The following is a 26,691-nucleotide window of genomic DNA, read 5'->3' as shown; positions in this document are numbered from 1 at the left end:
ATTAAAACCCAATGTTGTTAAGAATTACTGAAGCTGCCATTATCAAATTCCCCATTCACCTATTAAATAGGATTAATAGTCAAAATCATCCAGCAAATATTATGGAGTTTGATTGACGTTATTGTTGGTATTACCTTCACTTTAGGTTTTTATCAATACTTAATTTTAGGTGTTTATATTAATGTCATTATTATCATATAATGATGAATTTTTGGTATGTTTCTTCCTATATATAGAAGCTAGTGAATTCATTCGTCATTTTTTCTTTGGGTGGAGACGTTTCACAAAGTTGCATATGATTTCAAAGGATGATTTCAAACGACCTATTCATGAGGTTTATTTCATCATTTTCTTATGGGTTAGAGACTTTCTTTCAAATATGTACATATATAATATTCGTAATTCAAATACCTATTCATCATATTTATTTAGTATAATATCTTTGTTAATCTTTTGATTTTGTGTAAAGCTTGAATTGGATGGTTTTTTAGTAATTAGAAATTTCAATTTATGAATCTGGTACAAAACTTAGTTTCATTCCTTCAAAATAGAATCGTTGTTTCTAATTACCTGATACTTAGATTGCTTTAATATGTAATACCTATGATTTAGATGTTTGTTTTTGTAGTTTTAAATTATTTGTGTGACTCTATATCATAGGTTGTTTATTCCATAACCTATAGTATTGACAATTAATATACCTATAATTTAGATAATATATTTTGGATATATGTTTTTAAATCCTAATAGAGTTTTACCTTTGAAATAGATCTATGAAGGTAATTTGCAATTGTATAAGGAATCACAACATGCAGGGCACTAGTAGTTGAGAGATTTATGAAGACTACATTGCAAAGTGCTAGTCGAGATGACGGATGAAGTGTTATAATGTTCTTTATATTAGGTTCAAAAATGTAAAGTTTATATTTCAATTGTAAAAAAAAATTTAAAATTGTTCATTTCAATACTGGATGAACATCATTTACGGTTGTACTCATTGTCCCTATTTCAATAAATTTTTAGGTTTATTCCTTCAAAAAGAATGTGTATTTAAATTACCTTGATATTAGAAATAAACTTCTTAATATTGTAAAGTTCATTTTCAATTGTAAAACAATGAATGATAATAATGAGTTTGCTAAATTATAGTGCAAAAACTCTTGCACATTCAAAATTATTCAATGTGCCAAAATTAAGGGATAATTATATATTAAGCAAACTCTACCGTTACACATAACTATTATGTGGTCCTTGACCACCCCATAGAATCAGGCACCTATGTGGAGAAAAATGTAGGGGTGGAAAAAAAAAATTCTTGAAGCAATCAATCTACATTAAGTACATTTTACATGAGCTAATTACATTAACTCGACCATTTTAGAAAATTAATGAATATGGAATGATTGTATAACTACACCTATTAGAACGGATAAGCAAAATAACAAACCTTAATGAGAGGATGTTTAATCATGTCGAGAAAGAGAAATATTTATATAATAGGAATATAACAGAATCTGATGATACACAATAGCAAATATATAGATCACATCGGAAAGGAAGAAATATAGGATAATTAAGGCAATTAATCGTTTTAAATAAGAGAAAAATTAAGGATTAAATTGATTGTATTAAATTCTAAATATTTAAATTCAAAAAATAGTCAACAGCTATATTTGAGGAATATTTTATTTATTCAATCAGAAGGGCAAAAAAGTCAAACTAAAAAATGTGAAAAATGTTAATTATAGATTTAAAACCTATAAGGAATGTTCAATTATGTGAATTGGGTGTAGATTAAAAGAAAATATAGGGATGAGTTTTTCTTAATAGGAGCTTTGTTTTTTGGGTTTTTATTTAATTTTCTCTAAATTTTTTTTCTTTTTCCTTTTTGAAGAATATAGTTCTAAGCCTATATAAGCTTTTACATCTTGAGGTTTACTAATCTCATTTCTATTCTCGGAAATGAAAATGTTTAATTTGAGAAGGAAATTTGTGATTATAGTCATTGTATGCAAATGTACACATCAAATAACTGAGATTGTTGCAGGAGCTTTACTTTCTAATGCAGAGACACTGATTCTGCGAGTAAGTGCATGCCCTCATGATGCCTATTCAGCAATACTGCTGCTGTGCTTCTGTGATGCTAAAAATTGATTATTGATTGCAAATTACAGGTACTAGTGAACACAATTTGAAACCATGATAAGGTTGTGTTATATTTGCAACACAGAAGGAAAGGCAGATGAACATGACTACTAGATTCTATCTAATCGTGGAATTTGGGATGTCCCATCAGATGATATGGCTTGCAGGATAGCTTGCACGTCTTGGTCATAAGGGATACCTGCTAGCTTGAAGCATCCACTGTGCTTCTGGTCCAATCAACTACCTGCAATCAGATCAGATGAAATCTTGGAACAGAAACCATGCAGCTCCGCCTTGCTTATGGATGTCATAGTTATTGATTTGGAAAGAGACTCAAGAGAACAAAATTAAAATCACAGGTTTCTGGTCCAGTTCATTTTAATCATATTTTTTGCTACATTGATTTTCTAAGGTTTACAGATGAAAACTTACTGTTTTGACACTGTTTATTTTTATTTTTTTTGGGGGCAGGGAGTTGGAACTCAGGACCTTAATGGTACATTGTGGCTTCTTTTTGCAGGGAAGTTCTTTGGTGTTTTTTCTGCTGATCATGTGGAGTTGCTTGCTGGTGTGCTACTTGCATAGCAACATGACTAGGCTAGTACTGAATTGAGTGTCATAGTATGCTTTTGTGATGAATGTGGTGTCAGCAGAGACCTGAACCTTCCTTCTCGGGGCGGAATGTGCCTTCTGTTCAAATTTTTTCAGATGGTTCATAGATCCGTTGGTCAGGTCAGTCATATTTATCAAGAGGGGAAGGGAGATGCACATCATATAGCTACTGTTGGTTCTCTTCCTGTAGAGGACTAATGGTTAGATTGGTGCATAACAAAAACATTTCAAATGTCAACAACAGATTCTGAGAGATATTGTCCAAACGAGCTAATGACAAATAATGCTGTCGAGTTCAGTAGTCTAAAGGGATATGGCTTGGCTGTGATTGGGAGGGTTCCTTTGTTGACACCCATGGCAGTGGAAAACAAGTAAGTACTTGAAAACATAACGAACTAGGATCGGTCAAGTTTATGTTTCTGATATTCAAGGGCCTTCAGCCGGATTTATCAAACCAAATGTTAAGTAACCAAGGCTTAGAAGACAGCCCTGAAAGTTAAAATTATACATATATATAGAAAGGCAGTTCTTTTTTCTCACTGTAACAGAGAGAATTCATTGATTTTGTTATTGGCTCTTTCATTACTATAAAATTTCCATTCCGAATGATGACCAGTCATTCAACCTCAATCCAAGCATGATACAGCAAGCCAAAAATACTAACAGATGTTAATTTATAACCATTAAAGTAAATCAGTGCGGATTTGCCCCTCAGGTTTAAGTGAGAATGTAAACTAAAAAGAATACCATTTTTGAGCTGAAAAAGAAGAGGTACAAACATAGGAACTATGACTTAAGATGAGGAAAAAATTATAAAGAGACTTGTTGAACAGCTCAAAGATGCTGTAGAACTATATGTCATGTACATATCTTACTTTTATAGTGTTTTATGTTCATTTATTTTGCACATCATCTTCAGGTTAGCAGCACAAGAAAACAATGAAGCATATACATTACATTCTTCCTCTAATGATTATATCGTTGATCAGTTATATCATTCCTAAACCCTATCTAACGATTCATGAATGCCGCTACTAATTTATAAAACAGGAAAGACACAAAGCATATAGGAGTATAGAGAAATTCCCCTCTTTTTTGTTTTCAGTAAAGGGCTTCCTGTGATCATATCCTCCCAGTTTTGGTGTAAATGTTCATACAGGTTATGTAAGACTAACAAGTAACAACACATGAATACCTCTACTCATTACAGGAAAAAAAAAAAAAAAAATCAGGATTCTAGTGAAATGCACATTTTGTTTCTATTAACATTCTCCAAATCCTTTGTTTTGGTCACCATATCCTCCGGTTTTGGTGCAAGGACTTGTACACAATTCCAGACTATGCAAGTTTTAAAATTTCATTGCAAGTGCCTCTACTGATAAAAAGAACAGTTTTGAGTTTTGCGACATACAGCATCAGGTTTAGATTCTAAGTGCTCTGGTAACAGGTCATGATGACTCATGAGCACTCTTAGGCCTCTGGTGGTTGCTCTTCCCCCTCCAGTGCAGGTGGTTCATCATCATTCCCCTGAGGAGGGTCAGGTGGTTGAGGTTGAGGTACAGTTATATTATTACCAATTAATGCTTGAAGTTCATCAATATCCCCCGGCAGGTTGATGTGGTTCAGGTACAAGTTGAAATACAGGTTCAGGTCCAGGTATAGGTTCTGGTATATTGCTGCATATCCACCCAGAACTTGGTTTCCATTCCAATATGAGAGAGAGCCTCGAGTAGAGATTATCAGTACTGATTAAGACTTTTTAGTTGTGCAGAAAAAAGTTGTTCATATTTTAAAAGAAATTTATTTTTGACTCCAATACAATAGCCCTACATATGAATAAGTTCCCACAAAAAAAAAGAAAAAAATTGTGAAAGTCCACCTCATATGACATATGGTGTAGAGAAATTTTTGTTTTTGTTTTTTTTTTTTTGAGGATGAGAATTTTTTGTTTTTCTGGTCTGGGGTGTAGAGAATTTCTATTTGGAAAAATGAGACTTATTGAACCACCAAAGGGAGGTGGGCAGTCATGCACTGATTGCACTCCACTTTTATATATATTTGTTTTATATTATATTTAAAGTACAAAATTAGAAATTTAACTTCCCTTTTCGTGTAAAAAGATGAGAAATGGGCGAACAATTTGGTCTCCGAATGGGTGCATGTTTGGGAATACTCATTATTACCCAATATAGAATAAGGCAAAGATGAAACTCGAATATTTTGACGGGTATGAAAATGATAAGTTAAACACAAACCGTCTGATCTTTAACTACACCGGTAAGCAGTTATTTTGGGATAATTGGCGACTTAACTTTCTTTACCAAGAGAAAAAAATTCTGAAACAATAGAAGTTCTAATCTCCCTCTTCTAAGCAAAAATACTCATTTTTGTTCACTACTGGCCAGAACGACAAGGATGAAATGATGTAGGTTTATATATCGTTTTCTTTCTTATCTTGGAGCTGGGGTCTCGAGCTCAGGACTAGAAGCAAAACTGATTAGAGGAGTTTTCGAAGCATTTCAGTGAATATCATCACCGAAAGAAAGGCTACATATTCATCGATGAACCTCCAAAACAATGAAGCCATACAATAATTTAGTGTCAAGAAACCCCACTTTAACGGGTCTTCCTCTGAATTATACCTCTTCAGTTTCAGCGCAAAAGAATATATAGACTCTGGCAATTCATGAATTGTTGAAATGTATCAGCTGGAAAGAACAATAGTGCAATTTAATGCCGTATCAATAAGAGTCATAGCAAGGAGAGCAAGTCCCAAGTCAAGAGCTGCGACATTAGTGAAGGAGAGACTCCCACATCGAAAACAAGTGAACAAAACCGTGGTTTAAATATAGAAGCACGTGTTGATGGATCACGACCTTACTTGAACAGGATCTGTTCTATAGGATCGTACCTCTGTGTCCTTGACTTCTAAGGAGACAGGAATCTAAACCTGGTGGATGAATCATAGCCATGCGATCAGAGCGTGATTAACGGCTGGAGATCTTCGGGTCAGGTCATTATGGCTGTAGATGATCGTTCTCAACTTGGTCCTACCAAGTCTGGGGTGGTCGCTTGGCTGTCTGACAGGTTCCCCTCTTTTTTCTTTTTCTTTTTCTTTTTTCATCTTTCTCTTTTTAATTAGCTCCGCCACGGCCGCCTCACTGAACTTATTATAAATGTAGGAGCTCATCAAGGTACTAACTTGCTATCATTTAGGCTAGCTTGTTTCTGTTACCGACTGTGCATGGTTCCAGCCTCAGTAATCCATATTCATCATAAGTCATAACATAACTCAATCAAGTTCTACCCTTATTGTCACTAGATTCTTACAGAATTTCAAAGATGTCACCCCGCCAATGTTCATACTTCATAGCACTTGTCTGATAAATTACAGTGAGGTGCTGCAATGGATTGTGAGCAAGAGTTCCATGACAAAAACCAATAATTAGCAACCAAAATTACTTGATTACTAATCAATTACTACCATCCTCAGGAAGCATATTTAAAGTAGGATACTACAAAGAAAATAACTAGCTAACAGTAGTTCCAGCTGTTTCTAATGAAACGTACTCTCAAAATGTTGATTACAACGTGAACAAGCAAGGCATCGAGGACATCCATATTCGCAAAATTTGCCTACACTTTTATTGAAATCAAAGGGCAAGAAGAACTCGGTTCATTATTAAGCTGCACCCACAGGCACCAAGAATCCAATAGAAGGGACATGTGGACATGCTTGGTGCAGTACTGCAGTAATGAATCCGGTGCAGCTCCTACATTTATAATAGGTTCAGTGATTTCATGTGGAATATCCTATCTTAAGATGTAAGCATAAGTGAAGCTTAAGGCAGGCTGCACCAAGCTGTATTCATTGTCTAATCCTACTCAAGATTCCCGAATCTTGATTACAGTACGTGTTCTGGAAATGACCCTGATTATAGGTTAGAAACTTAGAATAGTACATAGGCGACTATTTCATAATGACAATATGAGCACCGAGTAGTCTATGCTAAAAAACAAAAATATTTTGTCTCGTAAGCAATCTATTCAACTTGACTTCACACGCCAAGTACGTAATTGTGGTACGAGGAAACCAAGTACTTCTACAAAAGTTTCTAGAAGAGTTTTTGCTACCATAGACCAAAATGGAAAAAATAACTAGACAACTACAAGAAAGACACTCATGCAAAGAGACGAACATGTGACAAAACAAATCGATTGTCACCTTACAAGGACAGAAAAAATGCACACATAGTGCATAGACGGGACAAAGCCCACCAACTCCCAACAAGACGGCTCAAAAAAAAAAAGAGGTCTGACCTAATTAGACCAATTGACTAGGCCCAAAACTCAAAGTCCAACCACAAGGGACATGACAATGGAGTAACATTAGCGTCGCAACACCGCCGCCATCTCTATCGCCATAGGTAAACTATAATGGTTTTTAAAGAGGGATTGACATTATTTATGTCTAACCTATAAAAACACTTCTTGATCATAAGTCATAGGTAAACTATAATGGTTTTTAAAAAGGGATTGCCATTATTTATGTCTAACCTATAAAAACACTTCTTGATCATAAGTCATAGGTAAACTATAATGGTTTTTAAAAAGGGATTGCCAGTAGATCAATTCTGTAAAAGCTACAAGCGAAACTGACTTCTTTTGAAAATTAAACAAATAGCCAAATAGGGTCACTCTCAATTGAAAAAAAAAAAAAATAGAGAAACAGAACTAGATCTAAATTATTACTAATTTGGCTATTTTTTTGTGAAAATATTCTAATAGTAGAGGCATAAGATAGAAGCGGATTATCGATTAAATCGTATGAATGGAACTTCATAGTGAATTCACACAATATAAGATTAAACAAAATAATTTGCTTTTTGGGTACTAAAAGACTCTTTCAAATTCTTGGGTGAATTTATAAGTACTTGAAAGTGGTTCCTTGTACAAAAACCGTTTTTTGCCAAATTTGAGAAACAGTCCGAAATAACCCCTAATAATTTGACCAAAAAAAAAAAAACACAGATGATCTTCAACCTATTGGGTTTGGGCCTAGGCTCTAGCGCCATTCAAATATCTCCGGCTACTCAGCCCAGTCCATTTCAAAAATGTCCGCGAACTGGACAGTGGACATTTGGGTAATTTCCCGAACCGTATATAACTCCTACTTGCTTCTCCTCCGTTCCAAACCCTACTGGTTCCTCCTCTTCACCGCCGGCTGGTATTCTCTCTCTTCTCTCTTATTAACGCACTCTAAGTTTCTCAATTTCACTGCAAAATTATTGAACTGACTTATTCTATGTATATATATATATATATATATATATATATATATATATATATATATATATATATGTCCTTTTAGGGTTTCCGATTGATTATAAGGAGCTCTTCCTGTTCGGCATCCAATGGCTCCAGCTAAAGGTACTACTTTTCCGTCTTTGCTTCAATTTTGTGTTTGCTTCCCTGCTTTGTATTTACCTTATTAACCAATTTCAATGGAGGAAAACTTGAAATTGTAGCCATGCTCTGTATGATTTTTTTTTTTTTTAATATTCTGATTCTTTTTTTTTTGGTGTTACGGAGTGAAAAACGAACTCAAAATGAGCTAAATATATTTCACAAAGTTTTTTTTTGCTGAGGGAACTATTATCATATGCTGAATTCTCTGAGTTAAGGGAGTTGTCAAATGGATCAGATTTTTTTTTTTCTTCTTTGGGAGTTCCTTATTCTTTGGTGCTCTGCTCATTCAGCTGTAGTGTTTGGGCTTTAATTTTATGACAATGTGCCTACTAAACCATGCATAGGTTCCATGGCCAAGCTTAGGTCAGTTGTTAACAAGGTTTAGAGTTTTTTTTATTTGGTCTTCTCTAATTGGTTAGAAGTGATACTCGGCATGGTTGGTTGCGTGAGGCTGTCTTAGACTTCATTGAAAACATAAAGATCCTCATGTGCAGGGTTGCTCTAGGAGTGTCAGACAGAATTCATGCTTCTTAGTGTCTTGTATTTGGCCTTCCTTTAATTATAGGTTAAGGATAGAAGAATATTTGAAGGAACTGGAAAGAACTCGCTTTGTTCTAATTTCATTTTTTTTGGTTACATGGGTCGCCTGTTTGGATAGAAGTGTACTTGTCATAGTTCGTTATATGGATCTGCTTTAGAAGTCGTGTGAAATTTTCTACTATTGATATAGATAAAACTATGTGATTGGGACTATTTACACCTGGTTGGTTAATATAATTCTCATGTGCAGGGTTGCTCTAGGCATATTAAAGAGAATTTTGAATTACTTGTCCTTTTACCTATGGCCGCCCTTTTAATTCTAGGTTAAGGATTATAGAATGTTGGAAGTAATTGGAAGAGACCCGCCATTATTTTCCAAAATTATCATCCAGAGATTAGTTAGGGATAATTGAACTTTTATGTTTGGATGAAAAAACTTCCCAAGTTTGCCAAAATTTGTTGTACTCTTGGGTTTATCAGGTCAAGTTATTTTTGCATAGGCTTGCCTTTGCAATTCTTTTGCATGCACTGCTTGATGGTAAGGCTCTTGTCAAGGGATATTATTTATAGGCTCCGGTTCAGTTTCACGCAATTTAGCTACTTTTCCTTATCTTCCTACTCAGTTTGGTTTCCATCTTCAATCAATATCAATTGTTTTGTTCCTTATCAAGTGCATGTTGTTACAGGTGATGTTTCCAAAAAGGGTGACCCAAAGTCACAAGCCTTGAAGGCTGCCAAAGCATTGAAGTCCGGACCTACTGTTAAGAGAACAGGGAAGAAGATCCGAACATCAGTTACGTTTCATCGGCCTAAAACATTGAAAAAGGAGAGGAACCCTAAGTACCCTCGTATTAGTGCTCCACCAAGGAACAAGCTTGATCATTATCAAATTTTGAAGTATCCTCTTACGACTGAATCTGCAATGAAAAAGATTGAAGATAACAACACTTTGGTATTTATTGTTGACATACGTGCTGACAAGAAGAAAATAAAGGATGCAGTCAAGAAAATGTATGACATTCAGACCAAGAAAGTGAATACCTTGATCAGGTGAGTGGCAGAGTTAAGTTTTGCAATCCTGTATATGGTTCATCGTTGACTTGCTTCTGAAGCTGTAATGCATTCTCTTTTCAGTTTTGTTTTCTTTGGATCTGATACTCTGAATTTTAATGTTTTGATCCAGGCCTGATGGTACTAAAAAGGCTTATGTTAGGTTGACCCCAGATTTTGATGCACTGGATGTGGCAAACAAAATTGGTATCATCTAAGGTAGTGTGTCTGGCTTTTTCAGAGTAACAGATCTTGTTAGTCCTTGAGCTGTTGAAGATTTAGTTTTGAAGTTGTAATCGATTTTGTTACTGTTAGTAGACTTGTTGATTTGTGGTTATAACTGCAGTTTGAACCTTGTAGGCTTAAATTGAAATCTAGTTCATATGGAAACCCGTTTCGCATGGAATATTATGGTACATTTTCGTTGTCTTTATATGCAATTGCATTTCGCATATTAAGTGATGGTTCTGTTCATATTTTAGATGAGATTGAGACTAATCTGTGTGGCATGTGACCGAGTCATTTATGGTGTAATTGTGAACTGATACTGGATTGGACAAAGCTTTTTTGTTTTGTTTGGTTCCATCAAATCTTTTGTGCTGATCTTTAAGCGAAGAATTGATTTGGCCTCGTTTGGTCACTTCATGTCAAATCTATACTGTTGTATGAGATTGAGCTTCGGAATTTTTTGCTTTGCTGCTAAATGAGGTGGTGGCAATCTATTCATTTCCCCTTGACTTTATGCTAAGACAATCAAATATTTTGTGATAAAAAAATCTTGGAACTGATTTCTTTAGAGATGCTCAGGAATTGGGAGAGACACCAACACTAGACTTGACAATGTCAAATTCACTATTCGCTGGTCTCAAGTCATGCAATCATTTGATTTGGGATGAAGTTGAATGTACTCATTTAGGTGGATTCCATGAACCCGCCAAATCCTAGCAGTAAGACCTTGGGCTCCGTTGATCACGCTAATTTGAATATTTCATAAACAAGAGAACAATAAAAAAGTATTAACGGTCAAGAAGATTTACCCTCTGTCAAATTCAGTAATTCCTTATAACTTACTCTAGTTACCGCTTACCCACAATAGTCAATAGGTACAAGGGCGATGTACAGCTAGCAAATGGTTAATCGCTAAATGGGCAAAGAGTACACAAGTATAGGTTTTAGTTTATCTCATTCTCTTCTCTTTGGTCGAAAAATGAATGACCTGTTTTCTTATCAGATAATTTGAAATGTTATGTTGTTAAATAGAGTTTTATTTGAATATCAACAAATTTTATTGTTTTGACAACATAACATACTAAATATCTAAACGTTGCTGTCGCCGAATCTTGCTTCACGTCCAAATGGTGAGACCGCAGAGCGCAGCATTTGGAAGTGTAACGCTCTTTCTTGAATTACACTTTCCCTCAGTGTCTCTAACAGAGCGTGCATAGGAATAGGACAATCCTGGATAAAATCATAGACTTCTGATCTGCATAAGGGGCAATTTGAGTGAGCCACAAACCAAGTGTCGATGCAAGATATGTGGAATGCATGATTGCATTTGGGTAGATGTCTTAGCCATTCCCCTTCTTCAAATTCACCCAAGCATACTGGACAGTCTGTGTTGCTTTGGTGCTCTTCTGCATCTTCTGCTACACTTCTCTTCTTAAACTGTGTTATGGGTAGAGACCGGATGATTGCGAAATCTAGTCCTTGGCTTTGAAACTGCAGAGATGGATCATCTGCGTTGGTCTCGTTACTTCTGTGGTTTGGATTTGATCTTGTATTGCACCGTTTCAGTATCTTGCAATAACTGAAGATGACAGTAAAAGTGAAGAGGATAGCAACAGAAGCAATGATCCACGGATCCGGAGAACAAGAACCTGGGGATGTCATTGGAGGGGTTGAAGGGATGCTACAAGTCTTGTAAATAGATATGAACTATTGAAAACTTTCCAAGAAGACTTTGCATAAGATTGCATTGCTCTATATATTGCAGAGGCTCATTCTCGAAATAGAACTGTCGGAGAGGAATCTGTAGGAATGAAACAAGTATAAACATGATGTGGAGAACGATTATATCAAAGAAAACATAAATTTTAACATGCAAGTCTTCTGCCTTGGATGATATCAATGATGCACACTGGCATCAGATCCTACATATTTCTGTGGTAGATAATACCAAAGTTGGATTCGATAGGGTATATAACTTCGAAAGAGAAATGACATTAAATGATATAATTGGTCTTTGCTTTTATTTCCTCTTAGCAAAAGACCTAGCAAACAGAAACTGAAGCATCTTGATGTACAAAAAATAAGGGTAAACTGAAGCTAAAGAGCTATGTCATATATCTAAAGTTCAAATCCAAAACAAATGTATCCCCCATTTACACCATCAACCCCTCAAACTTGATTTTTACACAAAAAGAAGCAAACTTCTGGCTAAACCTCATTGAAGCCTATGCCGCTTGGCAATTGGGATTTGGTGATCAAAACTGGAAATTGAACTCGGCATTCTTGAATTGTTTAGGTATGAAACAGCATTAGGATTGACATTGTTGAAATTCAACATGGCAGCTGAACATGTTTGAGAAAAGCCTCGAGTCATCTCAGGATAAGATGTTAAGTTCTGTGTCTTATGAACCACATAGGTAGGACTTGCCACTTGTTTCTGGTTGTTAAAACTCACAGCAGCTTCACAACCTTTGATTGAAACTGGTGGGATTTTGAAGGGCTGCAAAGGAGGGGGATTTCGCCACCGGGGCATAGGACCTGCAACGAGAAGTGTCTGAAGCAATGGACCAGCATCCATCACAGCTTGCAATAACATCCCTTTCTGAGGCAAAGGCCTACCCCTAACAAAATTGTCAATTATTTCATTAGCTGGATCAGCTTTGATACTTGAACCAGAAGAGACTACTACACCAGTAGGTATAATAGTACTTCCATTAAATTCTTTCACCAAAGGCTGCTTCACAAAACCCATGTTGTTGCTAGAATCAGCCATGTTGATATTGGAAAACTCAGGAGAAGAGACTGCATCAAACAATGAATCAACAGGAGAAGAGATATGTGATTGGGGATTGTAAGTTTCAGAGAGGCTGTTGGATTCAGTAATGCTTGAGTTTGCTTTTGTGGGCATCAAAGTCGGACTTTCGGGCTGGACTACTTGATTAAACTGCACATTGGGTAAGTCAATTGGAGTAGAAGCAGTGATCTTGTTGAAGAACTTGTGCAGCTGGTCTCTGGCTTCATCTCTTTCTTTGTATGCAACCTTTAGTAGATTGAGTAGATTCTTCACATTCTCTTGACTCTCTGTTGCTAAATTCTTCATTGTTTCAAGCTCAAGGGTAGTGTAAAGAAGCTTCTTGTTCAAATCATCAGTGCTCTGTGGATTCAGAACAGGTAATTGGTCAGTTTCAGACAGAGGGCTTCTAATAAAATTGGAAGAAACATAAAATTCCTGTAGAATCATCATGAATAAGATTGTAGAACAAATAAAACAAACATCAAGCCCACGGCTTTCTAACTAGAAAACAAAAATTTAAAAGCACAAGAGAAGTTCCAAAATGAATAAAATCCATGTAGAAAGCAAGGATGCACAGTGGAAAGAACAGTGAAAATCCAAAAAGGGCCCATGCAGAGTCACCATTAATTGGCCAAAACAAGAAAAAGTCACCATTAAAATCTGCACCTATAACAGAAATTGACACTGGACCTAAAATCTTATGAATGCATATGAAATATCTAAAGCTTCAATCAATAGTTCAATACCGACACATTGTTACAAAAAGATTCAAGACCAATCAGATAGATTCTGTTCAGTACATATAAAACAAAGAATTGCACAAGTTTCCAGAATTGTATAAAAAAAATTTAATGCTAAATAATGGGCGTAAACTACTTCTGTCAATCAAAATTTTAATTCACAAAACAGTAGGGTGTTCATGACTTGAAAATGCTTAGTATGCCTGGGAAATTCTCAAAAAATCATTAGTCATAATTAACAAAAAATTTTTGCCAAAAAAAAAAATAATTAACAAAATTTTAGGAAGAAAAATGGCTTGTTTCTTTATTGAAGATTGCGAAGAGTAAGACACAAATTTAATGGTGAGGGATTTAGCAGATATGGAAGATCCATCAGTAACAAGCACTTCAATTCAAATTTAAGTAACTGAAACAAGGAGAAGGCTGAATTGAATGTGACATATTACAGTAGATACCAATCATACCATCATAAAAACACAGAATTGAAGTAGATTAATACAAGCTTTGATTAAACTGCAAAACAAGCAATAAACCAGAAAGCAAAAATGAAGAGAAATGCCACTTAGAACAAGAAATGAGTAGTAACCCACCTCTTGATAGGTAGTCCATATAGAACCCATGTCCTCCATAATATGTGGGTATCACCCTCTTTGGTGAGAAAGATGGAAAAGGCAAAATTGAAGAGATGGAAAAGAAAATGAGAGAATTAGTCGTTAAAGTAGGGTGGAATGTGACTCATTTATAGAAGAACAATAAGGCATATAAGACAAGATAAAGAGATTGCTTTGTCACAAGCATCCAAGAAAGCCCAGTCCACCTCCAAGAAAATTAACAAGGAATGCTTAAAACCCTTCATCATGAATGAATTGATATTAGATTAAAAAAAAATTTATTCTTTTCTAGTCCCTTTCTCTCTCACTGTAATATTGAACCTCATTCAATATTTTCTCCCCTTTTCCAGGTCTTTTGTGAGTTTGTCTCTTTACCCAAATGAAAAGAATTGACATTTTCTGTAAGAAAATCATAAACAGATTTAATTATTAATAACTAATCAAAGTTTTTAATGGATTGCCTTAAATTCCTCTTCTATAAATTATGTACGTGGGGACTTTCCACAAAAGCCCAAGTTTTCAAAATAAAAATTATCCTATTGCGGCTCATGGATATTCCCAATTTATTTTAGGATAGCTTTGGTGCTCATTTTTGCGTTTCCATTTTTCTTTTTGCTTTTGAAATATCTATTTTTTTTTATTTGAAGGGTTGAAATATCTAATTTTATCAAATCTTATTTTATCCTAAGAGCATCTTTAGCAGACTCTATATTTTGGCTCATTAGCTATGTTAGAGAGCATGTTTAATTTTTTATCTATTTTAACAGCTGCACCAGACTCCTAAGTGACTCTCCATTATAACTTTTAGTTATCTCGCTCCTAAATATAGAGAGCGAGATGAGGTTCTCTATAATTTAAAATATTCATTTTGAGTTATTTCATGTAATTTATAAATGCATCTAAACTATTTAATCTTTATTTAAAAAATAATATAAATTCAAAACTAGTTAAAATAGAGAGCACTGATGCAAACATATTTCTAAAATGGCTAGCCAAATGACTTTTTAGCTACTTTGGCTAAAATTTAACTCAAAAATTGCTAGCATTGCTAAAGATGCTCTAAGAAATTTAACATAAAAATTCAAAACACCCAAAAGTTGCTTCATATCGTTATTATTATTTTTTCTTGACCTCAGTATGACATTGTCCTTCACTAAAATGTTTTTTTATTTTTCATTTTCTCTTCCCAACAAAAGCAAAAAAAAAAAACAGATAAATTTTTTTACATAGGCGGTTAATATAAGAGAGAAATTTGTTTCGCCCAGTACTATTTGACCTCTTTCATTTACAAGTGAGAGGTCGTGAGTTCGCGAAAGACTAGTTAATTGTTGTAGTCCTAAGTAGTTGATGTAATAAAAAAAGTGTTTCATCTCTTTTGATTAAAAACGCCAATAAATAACTGACAAGTGAAAATGTACAACAAGTCAACAACAAATCTATCAAGTCGAACTCAAGATTTTTTACTTACAAAATAATCACTAATGCCACTTCAAATAGTACTAGACATTGTGTATCGGTCAATCAAAAGATAAAATGTGTACCCCTGAAAAATTACAAACTCCCCTTGAAACTGAAAGATCAATTGTGCTATTCCAATTAATTAATTAACCCAGATGGAATAATAGATGCATATGCTTGTTTTAAAAACTTGGGATCTAGTTAGATGATTATTTTACAATGAGGGATGGACCCAATTTCTTAGATTATCTTACTAGGCTTGTACTAGATCAGATTGCCTTGTGAACTGCCCGAGGAAACTGAAATCAACAACATAATGGTTGAGTGGTACCCGGTACGGTTGACTGTGTTTCATGATCCATAATTCCATATAATTCATGGTAACTTTTGCTATACTAATACAATTTTAGGGTCCTAAAGCCCCATAGTCTTCAAAATCTAAGGCGCCCAACATAATCAAAATCCACTACTCATATCATTTCGTAAGTATAGTTAGATGTTGATCGATCAATAAATGATATGTCTTATCGTAATAATAATATTTCCGACAAAAAACATTACGATAAATATTTATTGAAAATGACCATTTTTTTCTTTTGTAGTGATTAGTGAATCTCTGCATGTATCAGTGGACATTGATCATTCATGTTTATAGTCGCAATTTCATGTTGTAATTACTATACTACTTCAATCAACGGATATTAATTGCTTGCATACCCTTCTAGAACATGAAGCTTAAATAGTTATCTCTCCATTTCAACACGGTACTCGGTGAATATCCAAACTCTAATTAACTAACAAACGTAAAGAAATGAAACACATTGGATTGTTTATGCAATTCATCTTGAACATAAGAACAAAAACCAACCTGATAAACATCTATCTGACATAGACAAATGCAGAATGCACATGGATGATCTCCCCAGGAATTCCATTTCTAAGACCAGAATATTTTCTATCTCCAATTCCCGACAAGCGGTTTCGGCACTCTTTCACAATATAATATCAAAGCCCCGTAACCTCACCCTTGTAATACACAAACCCCATGCAACTTCCATCTTAGTCACCCACTTAACTAATATTAATCCTGTAATTATTCCTTAATGCCATCTGTTAAGATATAGCAGTATACAGTGTACCATACAACCAGGCAGTGGGTAATGTCTTTGTGTTCCCACTTAACTATTAGTTTTGTGCTTAATCTTGAGGTTTTCTGGTTTAACTAGGAAAAGGACAAAGCTGCTAGATTTGAAAATACTTGGTTTACGACAAAAGCTGCTAAATTTATAATGTTTTGTTCTTATTGATGCAATGTATCTAGTTTCTTAATCCGTGTGTAAGTGAGTGATTAATTATATTATGTGTGTACTTATTCTTTAATCTTGGATTTATGGTTTAAGGCACCTTCACTAGTTGACCCTTTAGTTTTATATTTGCCCATTAAAATGTACGTGCTTAAGACTTATTAGGGCTCTAACCCTTAAACATCATTACCTTATTATCTAGCCAATTGATGAGATCGAATTCCCCTTGCATGATAAGCTATAAAAAAAGCTACATACTTAATTAATCTTTCGTACCAATTCGATCAACTATTGTTGAAGGAAAGTGTTCTCTTGAGCGGCGGCCACTTCTCTGTTGGGTTGTTGTTGTTGAGCAAAGGGTGAGTTCTGGGTTCGCCCCGGGAAGCACGACATTCATGAATGAAGCAAAAGAATGAAAACAAATAATAAGAGATTAGTTATAAATCCTGTTAAAGTTAGTAAATTTGAGTGAAACAATACTTCGTAACAATCTAAAAGTATGAAATGTCCATCAAATGAATAGAGAAGTTTACCAACATGTTGAGACAAGGTATATTAAAAAAAATAAAATTTTTGAAGCTTAAAGTAACATCTAAGCCAAGTGTCTAGTTAAATGACCTAATTGAATTTTGATCACAATTAAGAAAGAAATATCAAGGGATCTTGAACCTACGTATCTAACTAGCAATATATCCAGATATCTTTGTTTTCGTGGGGAATGAGCTCTCAAATGATTACTTCTTGTTCATCTTCAAAGAATGTTGAATAAAAATAATATTATTATTTATTTTTACATACCAACGTGTACATACGTCTAACTACATTTCAACTCTGAACATGCATACAAAAAAAAGTAACATCACAAAATTCAACCCAAATCTTTGAAACACATTCCAAGAAAATCAAAACAAAATCCACAAACTATGTGAAGCATCCTCATTTAAAGGGTGCGATGTTGAAATGTCGATCAAGAAGGACTCAACTCTAATTGACGGTAGCCGCATTTCAGGGGCATTGTAGTAATTCCCGCTTGAGTAACTTTGAAGAATGGTCCTGGAAAGTTGAGACCACCTCCCCGTTTTACCTCCCAACTGGTAACGACTTTACCTGTCGACCCAATAATGCGAGAATCTAATTTTTCTAATAAGCGCTTTTTGTTACCGCGTAATCTCCATTGAGCGCTTTTAACTAAAGCTGATTAGATTAATTAAAGAGGGGTCCTTCTCATAAGCACTGTTTCGGCATAGCTCGACCTTTTTGTCGCGTAGCGAAGCTGCACATGGGGATTAGGTACGCGTCATGTGAGGCGGGGCAATCTACGTGCGACACGTGGACTAGGCTCCAAAGTGTCCCCGTCACGTGCGGCGTGGCACATGTGAAGGTGCGCTCTCTCTAATAGCTTTTGATGGGTAGGTCGCACGTGCCTGACGAGGCTGGGAGAGGAAATTGACTTCGAAGAGTAAAGTAATGTTGGTCAACAGTACAAGTGGTCCTAGATGGGTCTTAAGGTCTAGACTCCTCTGTCCCTCTGCTGGTTTAGGAAAAGCAAGTCTACCAACGGCATTGGCCCGTGGAGGGGAAGCAAATATACTTTTGCGACTTTTGTCTTGAGGAGTCTTGATTAGGTATTATGAGTCGATTACTCACTTGACATTTTAGTTATCATCACTTATAAAGTTATAAGATATTATTTTGATTACTTAACTTCGAGCTCTTGTTTTGCACTTTAATTCGTAAATTTTAAAAAACTCATATAATTATTGAGGTGTTCTAGTTTGAGCATTGTTTATTTTTCCGATCGATCCATATGTTATTTTGTTGACTCTCCCGAACAAAACTCAGACTTCCTCTAAAATATATAATTTCCCCCCTTTTCCTACCAATTTTATTCTTCATTCTCCATAAATTGTTTAAATTCTTTAAAAGAAACATCCATTCTCTGTTTGCACCCTCTATGCTTCTATCTAATTTTGTTTCTATTTCGACCTTTAGTTGAAATAAACTTAAAGCAGATTTCAATAATGAAATCGATTACATTGTCAGAGGAAGAATGTTAAGTAGATTAGCGACATTTCTCTTACATGTACGTGAACAAATCAGTACGTAATAAGAGAAGAGAATTTCACATATGAGATCGATTGTTGATTAGATACATTCTTGTATGAATATGTGGAAAATGATGTTGCATGTTCCCGGCAGTTTGTTTCTCTCTCTTATCTAGAAGCAGCATGCGAAGAACAACGTTGATTTTCCGATATCCGAACAACAACGTTGATTTTGTTAAGTGAAGACATGTTATGTTTGAGAGACTTTATGAGTCAGTCGTCTGCAAGTAGAGGACACGTACTTGCCGTGTTTACTGGATGCATGCATAAAGACTTGAGAATTCTATGGTTCACTGCCTGATACCCAATCTAGCCAACTAACCAGCCCCTCGTATCTTTGTCTCTTCTACTGATTCGTTTCAAACTTTCAATTGCTTATACCAAAACCATTCGTTTTACGGTTGACTAATTGGTTATTGACTAACTACTGCTGCTCGCCCCTGTCAGGTCGTCTGCCAGTATAATCTTTGCTAGCTTCTTAGCATAGCTAAGTTTTCCATCGGTGATCAATGTTTACCTAATTTACCATTTGATATTAGTGGATACCTAATTGGTCATATGATAGTAGTAAATAGATGACAATTATAACGGTCACGAGCTACCTGACTATCCTCTATCGGTGCTTTAATCTCTAGCAGAGATGCTTTGTCATCATAGTGATGATGATGATGAAGACGACAATGGACCTCTCATGACAACGTAGGTTGTTATAATTTAACTCATTACTAATTATTAGGGTTCTCAGGGAAATTTACAAAAGGTAACTAGAAAAAAGATGCCTAGCAATTGCATCAAAGACCCTGCAATGCATGCAGAATATGTATGATTTGAGTATATTAATTACCTTTCGGGTACCCAATAGGGTTATGATGGCTTGGACCAACTTCTACGGTACTTTTACCATTATTATAATGGTAATAGTGGATGCAATGATCAATCGATTTCTATCTTGCACCTAAAAAGTTAAGGTCAATGACCACCGATGATGTTCATGATACACAAACATTGTATTTGTAGTGGGGATCGAGTTGCAGTTTTCGGCCAAGGCCAATCACGGGTAGAATTTGAAAAAACACAGTTTTGTAAAATCTTTATTGATTCTAACATAACAGGTCAATTTTTAACTGTCGTTAATTAGTACTTCTTAGCTGTGTTGTTACTTGAGTGTAAGTACATATCATTATCGTTGTGAAAAATGGTTGTCGATGGAAAATGGTTAGTTTAAGCTCGCGGTAGAATTATCGGGGTGGATGAGCTAATTTTTTGGCAGTGATTGTTCTCTCTCTCTGTTTTTTTTTTGGTATCGAATTGGTAATGTAAATCAACTGATGGATGATTTAACTTGTAATTAGAATATATGACCTCAATTAATTCATAGGATACTCCTGATAAAAAGTTTACCAACAAGGATTTGACCAATTGTCCGAAAGGTTTGGTTGGCGGTTTTGTTTGACCGCATGAAGTGCATGCAAGAAAGGATGTGCCATTTATTCTGGAGCTATTGCTCTTGAAATCTTGCGTCTAGCTTTAGGTGGTAAAAGCTTGTCCAAAGCTGTAAAAAACCTCACATCATGCTCTTACTAGTTTCCATTGTAGGAAAGGCACTGGCACTTGATTATAGGACTAAAAGAGAAAGAGGAAAGGCCCATCTATATTAATGTTGTGGTTGGCTGGGGGGACTAGTTTGGTGCTTGAGTAGGTTTGTGACGGCAAAGAGAAAAGGGACTGCTAAAGCTTTGTCCCTGTCTCTCACTTTTAAGTATCTGACTCGAAGTGTGAAAATGATACAGCTTTCCAGATGCAGTCGTTTCCTTCTATTAGTTGGGGAGTCGGCATTGTGATGAAAAATGAATGTGATACATGAGGTGGAGTTTGCATGACGCACAAGTAGTCAAATCATGTGCCTTGCAACGAGGGTAATATTTTGTAGAGGCTTCTAAATAAATGCTCCGTTCCGTCTCGATCGGTATATACGAGAGTCTGATTCTTGTTCTTGCATTTTCTCCGAAGAACGACTAACTATCATGTTATATGAGACGTTAGACGTACGTATGTGTAGGTTTAATTAATGTGAATGAAATGCGTGAGAAACCATGTAAAATAGAGCACGATTTAAAAAGAAGGATATGTAGGGTTTTTTTTTTTTTTTATTAACGAGAGGCCGTAATTTGATAAAAGGGCATTTTCGCTACATGGTGAGGCCCTCATTATCCCCTTTGGGCCGAGTGCAGCACTGATCTGTAAGATGGTTCCAATTCAATAGACACTCACGACCGAGAAATAAAAATTACAGCTTAGGGTTAAGTTACGTTCCATCAGTCATGTTCATAAAGTACTGATTGTGCAACAAAACAAAGGATTGGGAATGGTTTTGACAGTTGGCTCTGAGATTTGGAGAAAGCAATGGAAGTCGTGAGTTTCCTGTTTGCAACTCACATATGGTTTATCTGAATGGATATCTTCAATGGATTAATTCTCCTCTTCAAACTTCTTCTGTTCTTGTATGTGCATTTGATGTTGAAAGCGAGCAATTCCAGCAATTACCGCGTTTTACTTTGACAAAAAATTCGCACCGATCAGTTTAACCTCGGAGTTGTGAGAGGTTGCCTCTCTATGCATGTTTGCTCTCAGGAACCACAAAATTAGTTATGGGTGATGAGAGATTATATTATAATGTCAAGGAATGTCGGACCAAAGAGTACAAAATTTATTACAGGCCGGCATCTATGGGGTAGAGGCGAAAATTCAAACATGGACGAAAGTACTGAAATTTACCTGTTAGGTGATTACAGATTATATGCTTATACTCTTGGAACATGGGGCTGCCCTTATTTTGTTAAGGATAGGATGCCATTGACGATTACGAGCAGCTACGGAGCTAGGTTTGGAAAATAGACTGAGTTAAAATATAAAGAACAAAATTCAATTGGAAAAGAAAAAACCAAACTGAAAAGGGTGAGCTGTGGAAATACGAGTGCAAGTGTCTCTACTTCAAGCTTCATTCAATCATTCTCCTTGGTGATCATGGGTTAGATTGAACTCCAATTTACTAGCTATATATATGTTCAACCTTCCAATTATTCTACTATATAAAAGCTATAATCTGTCTGATTCACTTATGCTACATGGACTTGACAAGTTGACATCATCGATCATTTGGTCAATGCTTTGGAATTTTTCAGTTCTTTCCTATCAATTTTTGCATCTGGCTCGATCGACCAGTGCAAGAATTGATCCAAATGGTTTCTAAACGTGCTTGACTGCTTGATTGTATATTATGCATGCCTCTATCATCATCAATGTGCATGACTTGATGTGTGTGACCGCAAAGAGAAAATTAAGGAACTGCTGATAAAGCTTTGTGCCGTCCTCACACTTTTCAGTATGACTAGTGAAATAGCTTTCCAGATGCGGTTGTTTCCACCTATTAGTTGCGCAGCCGGCATTGTCATGAAGACTGAATATTAGAATCTAATTCACGATTCATGAGGTCAACCGGTCAAGTTAATCATGTACCTTGCGACAATGGAAATATGCTCGGGAGATTTCTAGTCAGCGATCGATAAATGGGGCTGTCAATGGCTCGGTCGTGTTGAATTTGTGTCGGATCAAGATATTTATCGTGTCACATGAAACAAACCTAAACCCAACTCATTTTGATAATCGAGTCGAAAATTTAAACTTAAACTCAACATATTTATTAAACGGGTTACCCGTTTCCAACCCCCTTAACTCATTTAATAAATAAGTCGTGCCATGTTGGACAAAATGACTCATTTAAAGGTTAACACGGTGACCTATTTAATAAATAAATCGTGCCATGTTGGACAAAATGACTCATTTAAGTGTTAACACGATGACCCATTTAACTAAAAAAATGCATAAATTGATTGAATTCACTAAAAACTCCATAAGACGAAAATTGTATATAATTCATAAATAATTAAATCCAATAATGATGAAGGAAAATATTTCAATTTGTCCAATCCTTCAATAATGATGAAGGAAAATATTTCAATTTCTCTGAGGTAAGTCGGATTTTAGATGATTGTAAAGATTATTTTAATGCTTTTCAGTCAGTTAGAATTCGTCATATTTACCGTGAAGCAAATGGTGTTGCTGATAGACTTGCGCACCTTGCTAGTTTGTTTGCTATTGATGATGTTTGGTTAGATGAGACTCCTGCTATTATTCAGGATGATGTTTTCCTGTAGCACGGGGTTCAGGTTTTATGTCCCCCCCGTTGCAAAATCATACTATTAATATAATAAATGAAACCGGGCGTGGGGCTGAGCATCCCAGCTAGGCTGGGTTCCAAACCTCTTTAAAAAAAAAAAAAAAAAAGAATCAAATACTCCCGATGTCCAAAATTTCAAGAAGAAAATAGCATAATTGGGTTACATGAGTTCACTTCATATTGGCGGGTTGACCTACGGCCAACTCGCTTGTTAATCGTGCGGGTTCAACCCACTTTATTTCATGCAGGCTTTGAGTCATGTTATCAGGTTGTATCGGAATTGACAGCCCTAGATAAATGATCTACCACATCTCTATTAGTATATAAGAGATTCAATTTTTGTTCTCGTCTTTCTTTAAATATCAACTAGATTTTGTGTAAGACGTTGTATGCAAGTGTTGGTTTAATGAGTAAATACCAGACAATCCATGTAAATAATAGCAAAACATTTGGCAAAGAAATATGTAGGTTTTTTTTTTTCTTTTTTATTACATCAACAACCTCAGTTTACAATAACTAGTCATTCGTGAGTCGAACTCGATCACAATCTCTCATTTACAAAGAGAAAACTAATGCTACTAGAACAAATATACTGGCCATATGTAGGTTTTTCTTTTGATTTACAAAAGACCCTAAGGCTTTTTTTTTTATTTTTTATTTATTTTTATTTTTATTTTTATCAAAGAAGAACTTCATTGAAAATGAATCAATTACAACGATTTGTGGAAAACACGTTAGCAATCAGTCACCCGACCGTAGAAATTGCAAACAGCTTCCCAACTAGCATTCATACTAAAAGTCCCTACTAACACACTGATGGAGCCACTTAGGCCCCGACTCCAAACAAAGAAAATGTTGATTAATTTTCAAGACTTCGTTTGCTAAACGGTGAGCAATACCATTACCTTTCCGTTTTACAAAGTGCCCACTACAGGAAATAAAAGACTGAACTAGTCACTTGACTTCATCAATAATATGTCCCTCAAAACTTAAATCATCAAAACTATCATAAAACTATTGATCACTGAGAGTGCATCACCTTCCACTTCAATGTTGAGAAATCCCACATGCAACGCAAACCGAAGACCATGCAGTAACGCCAAGGCTTCCACTGATCTAGGAGGGAGGTTTCCAACTTGGGGGACTGCCATTGCACCCTTCATAGCTCCTTGGCTATCTCGGAAAATAACTCCCAACCCATACAAACCATTCTTTACATCACAAGCTCCATTGAAATTCATCTTTAGGCTTCCTTCATGAGGGGGTTTCCAACTGACTCGATTTGAAGAGACAATCTTTGTTATGTCCTTGACCTTGAAGCAATTCCTTTCATATTCAATCTGCCAGTAAACTGCTACCTCGAATAACTCACCAGGTCCCATGCTTTTCTCCCTATGTCTATGAAGGATTCTGTTTCGCCAAATCCACCATGCAATATAACAAAAAGTAGCTAGTTCATGTTCAGTAGCAGATAAGTGTACATGATACAATAAGTCAAAGAAAGAATGTTCCTGCCATGTCATATGTACTCCTTTTAAAAATGACTTTTTCCATGCACCCTTAGCCCCTGGACACTCCTATAAAATATGAAGCACCATTTCCCATGGGGCACTACACTGCCAGCAACACGGATTTTCAATGATTTTCTTTTGCTTCAAATTTAGAGCACATGGTAGGTAATTGTGTACTGCCCTCCACATAAAAATTCAGACTTTATGGGGTATATTCAAGCTCCACAGTCTACTCCACAACTTCTTATTATCATCATGGCTTGTGCTTGCAATAGGGCCTGTTTTCCGGTTCTGCATATCTCTGGCCACCCAGTACCCCGATTTCACGGTATACACTCTTGTCTTTGTAAAGTGCCAAACAAGCTTGTCAGGTACAGTTCTGAGCCCTATAGGCATACTTAAAATCATGTCAGCTTCATGAGGTAAGAAGATGGACTTCAATAACGGTACATCCCAAGCTCCTGATGCCATGAATAAAGACTCCACCTTCTGATGTCTTGGCAATGACACCGGGCTCACCACTTTAAAACCAATCAGACAAGGCAGCCATCGATCACTAACTATACTCACTCTTCTCCTATTCCCAATTCTCCACCGAATTCCCGTATCATTCACTTGCTTTCCCCATAATAACCCCCTCCATATTGCAGATGGGGTGAGACCTAATGACGCATCCAAAAAACACGAACCTGGGAAATACTTGGCTTGAAGTAACCTGCTTACCAATGAGTGTTTACCCCAGAAAATCCTCCAAATTGTTTTCGCTAACATTGCTTGGTTAAAAGCCCTCAAGTCTCTGAACCCAAGACCTCCTTCTTCTTTCCTCTTACAGAGTTTATCCTAGCTGCACCAGTGAATTCCACGAGCCTCTCCTCCTTTTCCCCACCAAACTTTACTCACTTTTGATTGAAACTTTCTGCAGACTCCAATAGGCAATTGGAACACACTCATTGAATAAGCAGGAATCGCTTGAGCTATTGCTTTTATTAGAACAAAGCTTACCTGCTTTTGAGAGGAACTTCTCTTGCCATCCTTGAAGGTGAAAATCCAGCCTTTCATTTATCTTCCTGAACACTTCCTTCTTGTTTCTTCCTATAGTAGTTGGAAAACCCAGATACTTCACATGAAAATCAACAATCGGCACATTCATAATGTCTTTTATTTCATTCATTACCTGGCCATCAGTTTTTGGTCCAAAAGATAAAGCGGATTTCTGAAAGTTGATATGCTGGCCGGCTGCATGTTCGTAAAGAAGTAGACATTGCTTCAAAGGTACACTTTTCTGAACAGTTGCATTAACGAACAAGAGACTATCTTTCGCAAAAAGCAGATGTGAAATAGATGGCTAGTAGGAGCTGCCTTTACCTCTTGTATCAACCCCATAGAATCTGCATGATGTAGTAAGCCAGATAAACCCTCAGAGACAAACAGAAATAGGTAAGGTGACAAAGGATCACCCTGCCAAATCCCTCTTGTTAGTCTGAAATTTCCAATTGGTTGGCCTTCCACAAAACAGAAAATGAGACAGAGGTCACGCACCTCATAATTAGAGTCACCTAATCCTCCGTAAACCCTAACTTTAACATAACCTCTTTCAGAAAGTTCCACCCTGTCGTAAGCCATACTAATATCCAATTTAAGAACCTTCTTAGGGGACGTCATGCTTCTCTACGTACATATTGTGTGGACAGTTTCAAAGGCTGCTATGACATTGTCTTGTAAATTTCTTCCTAGGACGAATGCACTCTGTGTACATGAGATAATGTTAGGGAGGAACTTCTTAAGTCGATTAACAATTGCCTTTGAGATCAACTTATAAATAATGGAGCAAAGATTGATGGGTCTAAATTTTGTCACATGTTTAGGGCTAGTACATTTCAGAATCAA

The 26,691-nt window shown here is 35.9% G+C and overlaps 4 protein-coding genes, 1 long non-coding RNA gene and 1 other non-coding gene across 7 annotated transcripts; 3 read left to right on the top strand and 3 right to left on the bottom strand.

Annotated features, from left to right (window-relative positions):
- Positions 1-1,871: 1,871 nt before the first annotated feature.
- On the top strand, positions 1,872-3,374 carry LOC133734760 (uncharacterized). Of its 2 annotated transcripts, none has more exons than XR_009858554.1 (3): positions 1,872-2,085; positions 2,175-2,504; positions 2,666-3,374. It is a non-coding gene; the product is annotated as an uncharacterized LOC133734760 (long non-coding RNA). The 2 variants fall into 2 exon arrangements; XR_009858555.1 differs by having other exon boundaries at positions 2,617-3,374.
- Positions 3,375-5,628: 2,254 nt separating this feature from the next.
- Positions 5,629-5,847, top strand: LOC133734970 (small nucleolar RNA U3). Its single transcript, XR_009858713.1, has one exon. It is a non-coding gene; the product is annotated as a small nucleolar RNA U3 (small nucleolar RNA).
- Positions 5,848-7,901: 2,054 nt separating this feature from the next.
- Positions 7,902-10,290, top strand: LOC133732047 (large ribosomal subunit protein uL23). The gene is made up of 4 exons (XM_062159503.1): positions 7,902-7,984; positions 8,129-8,187; positions 9,453-9,816; positions 9,950-10,290. Exons 2-4 carry the CDS (start codon positions 8,172-8,174, stop codon positions 10,032-10,034), a joined length of 465 nt encoding a protein of 154 aa, XP_062015487.1. The 5' UTR covers positions 7,902-7,984; positions 8,129-8,171; the 3' UTR covers positions 10,035-10,290.
- Positions 10,291-11,133: 843 nt separating this feature from the next.
- Positions 11,134-11,706, bottom strand: LOC133730442 (RING-H2 finger protein ATL73-like). The gene has a single exon (XM_062158030.1). The coding sequence runs from the start codon at positions 11,704-11,706 to the stop codon at positions 11,134-11,136; it is 573 nt and encodes a 190-aa protein (XP_062014014.1).
- A 423-nt stretch (positions 11,707-12,129) lies between these two features.
- On the bottom strand, positions 12,130-14,356 carry LOC133732046 (uncharacterized). The gene is made up of 2 exons (XM_062159502.1): positions 14,169-14,356; positions 12,130-13,198 (listed from the first exon to the last, which is right to left on the bottom strand). Exons 1-2 carry the CDS (start codon positions 14,205-14,207, stop codon positions 12,260-12,262), a joined length of 978 nt encoding a protein of 325 aa, XP_062015486.1. The 5' UTR covers positions 14,208-14,356; the 3' UTR covers positions 12,130-12,259.
- Positions 14,357-24,282: 9,926 nt separating this feature from the next.
- LOC133730441 (uncharacterized) lies at positions 24,283-26,466 on the bottom strand. Its single transcript, XM_062158028.1, has 4 exons — positions 26,170-26,466; positions 25,807-26,086; positions 25,006-25,466; positions 24,283-24,870 (listed from the first exon to the last, which is right to left on the bottom strand). The coding sequence occupies exons 1-4, from the start codon at positions 26,464-26,466 to the stop codon at positions 24,283-24,285; spliced, it is 1,626 nt and encodes a 541-aa protein (XP_062014012.1).
- Between the last annotated feature and the right edge of the window lie 225 nt (positions 26,467-26,691).

The sequence above is a fragment of the Rosa rugosa genome, chromosome 2, assembly GCF_958449725.1.
Source record: "Rosa rugosa chromosome 2, drRosRugo1.1, whole genome shotgun sequence".
Classification (NCBI taxonomy): Eukaryota; Viridiplantae; Streptophyta; class Magnoliopsida; order Rosales; family Rosaceae; genus Rosa; species Rosa rugosa.
The sequence above is the reverse complement of the archived record's forward strand: the minus strand, read 5'-3'. Positions and strand labels throughout refer to the sequence as shown.